The sequence below is a fragment of the Triticum aestivum genome, chromosome 5B (assembly GCF_018294505.1).
Source record: "Triticum aestivum cultivar Chinese Spring chromosome 5B, IWGSC CS RefSeq v2.1, whole genome shotgun sequence".
NCBI classification, from domain to species: Eukaryota; Viridiplantae; Streptophyta; class Magnoliopsida; order Poales; family Poaceae; genus Triticum; species Triticum aestivum.
Genome location: NC_057807.1, coordinates 321,924,871 through 321,931,272, shown reverse-complemented (window position 1 = coordinate 321,931,272; position 6,402 = coordinate 321,924,871). Strand labels below are relative to the sequence as shown.

Sequence of the window (6,402 nt, the reverse complement as noted above, 5' to 3'; positions counted from 1 at the left end):
TCATGATTTGTTTTCAAATGTGTGAACTTTTCTGAAATCATGAACTCTTTTGAAATTTTTGAATATATCTAAAATTCATGAACTTTTTAAAAATGCATAAACAATTTTTAAATTCATGTTTTTTACATTTTTTAATACACGACTTTTAAAATCTTTCAAAACAAGTATGTTTTTGTCTTAAACTAGAAGGTGCTAGCAAGGGAGCGATGAGCTAAGGGCATGTACAATGGTTAATAAGATAGTCTTATCTTAAGTCTTGCATGTAATTTAGAGATGACAAAAAAACATGTCTACAATGGGTCATATCTTAGTCTTATCTTAAATAACAAGTTATTCCTAAAAACGTGGTGAGACATATTGTGCTAAGAGATCATCTTTTTTCTTCTCTTAAATAAGAGAAGACAAGTCTTTTCTTATGATTTCTCTCTCCTCCACCTTATCATTTATCCTACATGGCGTTGCTAAGATAGAACCATTGTACATGCCCTAACGGGAGAGGATCTAGCTTTTTGTTTTCCAAGTTAGCCCGCGAGCGATCCAACCTTTTTTCGTGAGAAATCATGCCAAGCCTTATTAAATAATGGTGATGTTCATAGGGATAAGAACTAGATCATGAGGGCGACCCAACCATACATGGCGGTTTATACCTAACATTGTGACATGCTTAGCGAGATTATGAGCTTCCAAATTAAAGTTCTTACACATGTACATAATTGCAAGACACTCAAAACCAACCTTCCGGCGTGCAATCTCCCTGATCACCATAAGCGGCACTGCTTCCTTCTTCATTATATTCTACCACGCCCTTGCAATCGGAAATGATGTGAATGTTCCTCAGGCTAACATCATCGGGAAGTGCCAATAGCTTGAAATCACTAGTTAAGGAGCACTCGTTGCAAAGATCACTCCCACTTTTCCAGGTTGCGACAAGTGGCGACTGGGAGTTTTTCCTCTTTTCGTAGATTCGTTTATTTAAAATGTTTTATCTTTTAAACCGTGCGTCCAAATCTCGAACCGTTTTCATCGTTGGATTTCTCGCGTCGAGATCTTCAAAACTAGATCCCATGTTGATAGGTTTTGATGAACTTTTCTTTTCACGAAAAAAATCGGACGAAAAAACCAAACCGGGAGCACGAGTTTTTTCCTTTCCGACGTGCCTATCGTGGAAAAAAAAAGAGAAAGCATTTTTTTTTCGTTTCCGAGGAGGCACGGCCATGCCTCTGGCGAAAGCACGACCATGCCTCTCGCGGAAGCAAAACCGTGCCTCTCGCGAAAGAGAAAAAACAAAAAACGCGTTTTTTCCTTTTCTGAGAGTCACGGCCGTGCCTCTTGTGAAAGCACAACCGTGCCTACTCAGAATGAAAAAAAATAGAAAACACATTTTTTCCGTTTCCGTGAGGCACAGCCGTGCCTCTTGCGAAAGCACAACCATGCCTCTCTCGAAAGCAAAACCTTACCTCTCGCGGAAGGAGAAAAAGCAGAAAAGGTGTTTTTTTTCCGTGCCTCTCGCGGAAGCAGAAAAGGTGAAAGTAAAACCATGCCTCTCGCGGAAGCAAAACCGTGACTCTCGCGAAAAAAACCATGTTTTTTCGCGTAATTTTTTTTTTTGAATTTTTTTCTCCAAAATTTAAGAAAGACCGATGAAAAACCGAAACGTCGAAAAAAAAACGTTCAAAAAGCCGAAAACAAAATCCGAAGGGAACGTCCAGAGCGCGACACGTGACGGGCGGTCGAGAGCGTGCCAAGTAATGCTGATCGTTGTCTGCCTTCCGAAGGAGCGCTCGTTAACTAGTTGCTCTCCCCAATAGCTTCCCTACGGACTAGGTAGTTTTGTTTGGGCTCCCTGCAGCTGCTCCAACACGAGCCCAAACAAACCGCCCTTTCTTGGGCCGGCTCCAGCAGCAGCTTCGCGGGAGCGCCCCAGAAAAACCATCTCCCGCCCCGATTGAACAACACAACCATCTCCCGTTAGGGTTCCTCACTCCCGATCGGCGCCGCCACCTGCCCCCATCTCCGGCCGCCACCGGAGCCCCTTCCCTCCTCCCTGAGCTGCCGAACGCACGGGCGCCACCGACGCCCACGCCCTGCTTGGCCACCGAAGGCCCGAGCCGAAGCTCCGACCGCCGCCGCCGCCGCCGCTTGCGATGGAGGCACTCCGGGAGGCGACGGCCGAGCTGACGGTGTACGTGCACCCCTCCAACGCCGCCGACGTCCGCCGCGCCGTCTCCCGCCAGCTCAGCACCCTCCTATTCTCGTACGTCATCCTCCCCACCGCTCCTTCTCTCGGTATTGCGATGCCCCGTGCGTGTCCCAGTGTAGCGTTGCAACGGTGCATCTTTGGGTGCCGGTTTGAGTAGAGAGGTGTAAATTTGAGGGGGGAACATCATGTGAACAACTTGGATAATGGGCATTGCTGTTCAGGTATGAAGATCGCTTTGATGGCGTGTTGCTGTCACATGAAGTTGAATTCGAAGGTGACAACGAAGATGACCAAGACAGAAAAGTTGACGGAGATGGGAAAAAGGTTATCAAGGCCAAAATCCTGGATGGTCTGGTACCATATTTTGGCGTACCGGTGACTGCGAACCTGCTGCTGTTTTCTCCCCAGCCAGAGATGATACTAGGTAGGTGGACATATAACTCTTCTCAACATCGCCCTTTCGATGACCTCATGTCTGCACGTCAGCTATATGAGATCGTGCGCATTCAATTGTAGTAGAGCACGTCAGTGCATTTTTCAAAGGCTGAATTTGTATGTCATCTCTTGTTCAATCGAGAAAAAGGGAATTTATAGACACTGCCACTAGTCCCAGCTCAAATTGCTACCATGTCATAACTGCAGTGCTATTTCTGAAAATGCCACTAGTCTCAGCTCAAATTATTTTTACTGAGCTGGCCATATCCCCCCCCCCCCCCCCCCCCTAAGTGCCCTCAGTCACAGCTGTTATTCTAATGGATGGATTGTATTCTGCATAATCTGATGGACTGTGTTTCCACTTGTGCTTTTCAGAATTTGGATGGATTTTTGTGGTTAGATGCCTGTTTGTGCTTGTCGAAATTACATTGCATTAGCTGCCCGTCTGTGCAGCTCAGAACAGGATTAAAACATGTTTTATTTGGATATGCACGTTGCAGAATCAGTTTCCTTGTGTTGCCTGCTTGCTCATCTTTTTCCGCCTCTGATGCAATTCAAGTGAGGACCTTGAGTTTCTGCTCCCAAGTGGTCTTTGGAGCCCCATTGATTAAGTGAAGTAATCTTTTCCCCCCGAAAAGAGTAGCATATAAGTTAGGAAAATACTCCCTCCATTTTTATTTACTCCGGATATTAGCTTTGACTTAAGTCAAGCATTGTAAAGTTTGGCCAAGTTTATAGAAAACAATATGAACATTTACAAAATGTGCATATCTATATGATGTGAACATATATTCAATGATGAATGTATGATTACAGTTTGAGCTGAGACTAGTGGCACTGTTAAAAACATCCCTTGAAAAAATAAATTGCGGATGGAGTTTGAAATATGTATGTCTTATGCTTGTTTATTTTTAATTTCAGAAGGGAAAGTTGAAATGCTTGGCAAGGAATCAATTCATGCCATCGTCCTGGGGGTTTTCTCAGCAGCCATTATGTCAGATGATATCCCTGAGACGTTCAAATTCAAAAGAGTAAGATCCACTTTATTTGATAATCAAGGAATTAGCTGTTCTGATACTAATATAATGTGTTGAATCTTATATATTTTTTTGTTTCATGGAACTTTATAAATGGAACCTTCTCTTTTCAAGTCTCAGTAATTGATTTTCAATTTAATTTGTCTTGTTTGGATGCTTCATAAATTGTACTCAATAGATCTGATGCCCATGGATGTGGAAACTGAACCTTGCAAGAATTGTTTGTTATTGCCATGCATTAGCCATTCAGATTTGCTTGTACTCAATAGAGCTATGCATATTTACTTATGCATAAAACCATATGGCTTAAAGTTTATCTCTTTTCATGTTGACCTTTAATAGTTAGAACTTGCATGCATTTTTCTTTACAGTTCTGAATGTTTTTGACAAATATTATGACCATCATTGCTCAATTTTGCCAACTGTTACAAGAACAAGAAGTTAGCGGATGGTGTGTGATCACATTGTCAAAAGGTACATGTGACTAGGAAGTCTCTAAAGAAACTAAATTGCACCGTAGAGAAAAATGGCTGATTTTTCCAACTTGAATGGGTTCGTGAACACAGCATGTGATTAACAACTTCTCTATCTTGTGAACTCTGTAGATATAGTAGTTTTAAACACCATCCAATCACTTTATTAAGTTGAGTTTATTGCTTTCACAGAGAGGACATGGAGGAAAATTTATAAGCCAGTCGGACAAGCGGCATGTGATTAAAAAAGGAAGCATGATACGGTTTTCTGTTAAAAGGTATGGGCTCATCCAGTTCCTCTTTTGTCTGGTTCAAATTGCCTTACCCGGAGTTTTATTTCCAATTTGGCCAGCAACTCTACACATTTTAGATATTTGTATAGCTTTTACTTTGCTTATGTTACGATACTGCTGTATGTTGGTCTTGTACATACGTACTGTAGCATATTAATATTTTTTGTCCTGCTGTGCTGATGAAGGGGTACCCCTAAACCCACCTTGCTTTGAACTTTCAACGATAGCACTCCATAATACAATATCAGGAGTTTGATGGTGTAGAAGACGATGTTTTTCTTCTATGCATGAAACTACATACCAGCATGGTGATACTAGAGCATTAGTTTTTGAGCTTACTTAATCATGTACTATGATTCCTTCAAAACAAATCATGTACTAGAAATGGACTGAAGCTCATCCCCACAATATATTGATTATTGAGCTGCACGTGGGAACTATATGAGAATTCACTAAGCGATCTGAAGTAGTTTGTATGTTACTCTACTCTTAATCAGATAGTCATGTGACACTGTATTTTGAGTCAAATAAATTAACCATGTGCCTTTGCCTGATACTCATTTATAGGGTGGACACGGAAATGAATTGTCACATAACTGGATCTTTGATGGCGCCTCACACAGGATGCATGCGTTGGCTTTCAGTACACGATGCTGAATACGCATCAGAAATTAGCAGGTCTGGTTTGCTAACACATGCTTCAATGCTATTTTTTAAACTGCCATTTTAATCTTTAGTGCTGTGCGACAGTTTTCAAGCTTATATGATAAAATGTGTGCTGCTCAAAATTTCCAGGGGCAAAAGGAAATCAAGGGATCACATTAAGAGCGAGCAGATTGTACAAGACCGCTCAACTGTGAACAGCGAAGATGGCATGGTGAATTCTGAACGACGACGCAAGTCCCGAAAGAAGACCGTTGAGGAATAATGATGCCATTTAAAGTTAAAAAAAAAAGGTCATGGACTCAGACTTGCAATCTCGCTGACTTGTTTTTCTGGAAACATGGTTTTGCTTGGCTCGGAAGCCGCTTCCCAGTCGCTTCGCGCCAGTAATTTTTTGCGTAGCATCGATTGTACGATGATGATGTAAAATGGGACAGTTAGTGAGCGTGTGGTGCGTTTGTCTAATCTTTTCTGGTCTTCCAGAGGCGGTCTTGTTTATGAGCAAATTGGCAGATTTCAATTTCGTTTTAGCTCCCAGCTTCTATAGCAAGTGGGCAGATTTCAAATGCTAGTATTACTGCAGGGTGCAACAAGGGCGAGAGAAGCCTTTTTTGCCTGCATGAACATTCAGGAGCTACTGGGGCATGTAAATTCAGGGCGCATTTTGGAGCTGATAGTGCCGGCGTCGGTGGAAGGATGAGCCTCCAGGGCTTGTGGCTCCTTTTTCTTTTTTGAATACACCAAGCTCCATTGTTGGCTTGTGAAAACCACACGAGGAGCGCGCAGCAATCTTAATTGAAAACCTGGTCAGGGTAAGAACTACAAGTGAATAACGTGGGTATGGCTAAAGCCATGATCACCATGGTGTTCAGCAATCGCTCGATTTCTTGCTCTCGGAGCCTGGTGTCGGAGGAAAAAATATGTCAAAAATCATATTATGACTTTTCAAACAAAACTTTGAAAACACACAAGTATGTTACATTTCTGTAAAATGTCATAATGAAATGCTTTTTGGTGTGAGCTGCACACAAAGAAAATCATGGACTTATACAGTAAATAAAACAAAATCATGGACGCAATTTCCATCAGGTCCGGTCTCTAAGTACTTTATTTTCAGATTTTTTTAACTTAAGAAGTAGACTTTTGCACTTTTGAAAATATATCTCTATACTACTTAAAACTTTTCTTTCCACCACCCTTTCATCCAACCTTTCATGTATATGGTATCAATCATCTTAATTTACTTACCTTCTGAACCGGTTTCACTTTAATTTACTTACCAAAATTCTAATTGAAATATA

The 6,402-nt window shown here is 41.7% G+C and overlaps 1 protein-coding gene across 1 annotated transcript; it reads left to right on the top strand.

Annotated features, from left to right (window-relative positions):
- Positions 1-1,907: 1,907 nt before the first annotated feature.
- On the top strand, positions 1,908-5,631 carry LOC123111630 (uncharacterized). Its single transcript, XM_044532457.1, has 6 exons — positions 1,908-2,254; positions 2,422-2,624; positions 3,557-3,666; positions 4,338-4,423; positions 5,006-5,116; positions 5,234-5,631. Exons 1-6 carry the CDS (start codon positions 2,145-2,147, stop codon positions 5,364-5,366), a joined length of 753 nt encoding a protein of 250 aa, XP_044388392.1. The 5' UTR covers positions 1,908-2,144; the 3' UTR covers positions 5,367-5,631.
- Positions 5,632-6,402: the final 771 nt, after the last annotated feature.

Excerpts from the sequence above, each read along its gene's own strand:
- LOC123111630 (XM_044532457.1), top strand. The coding sequence starts at position 2,145 with ATGGAGGCACTCCGGGAGGCGACGGCCGAGCTGACGGTGTACGTGCAC. Across the intron at positions 4,424-5,005 it reads ATACGGTTTTCTGTTAAAAG|GGTGGACACGGAAATGAATT; the intron begins GTATGGGCTCAT and ends ACTCATTTATAG. Across the intron at positions 5,117-5,233 it reads TACGCATCAGAAATTAGCAG|GGGCAAAAGGAAATCAAGGG; the intron begins GTCTGGTTTGCT and ends CAAAATTTCCAG.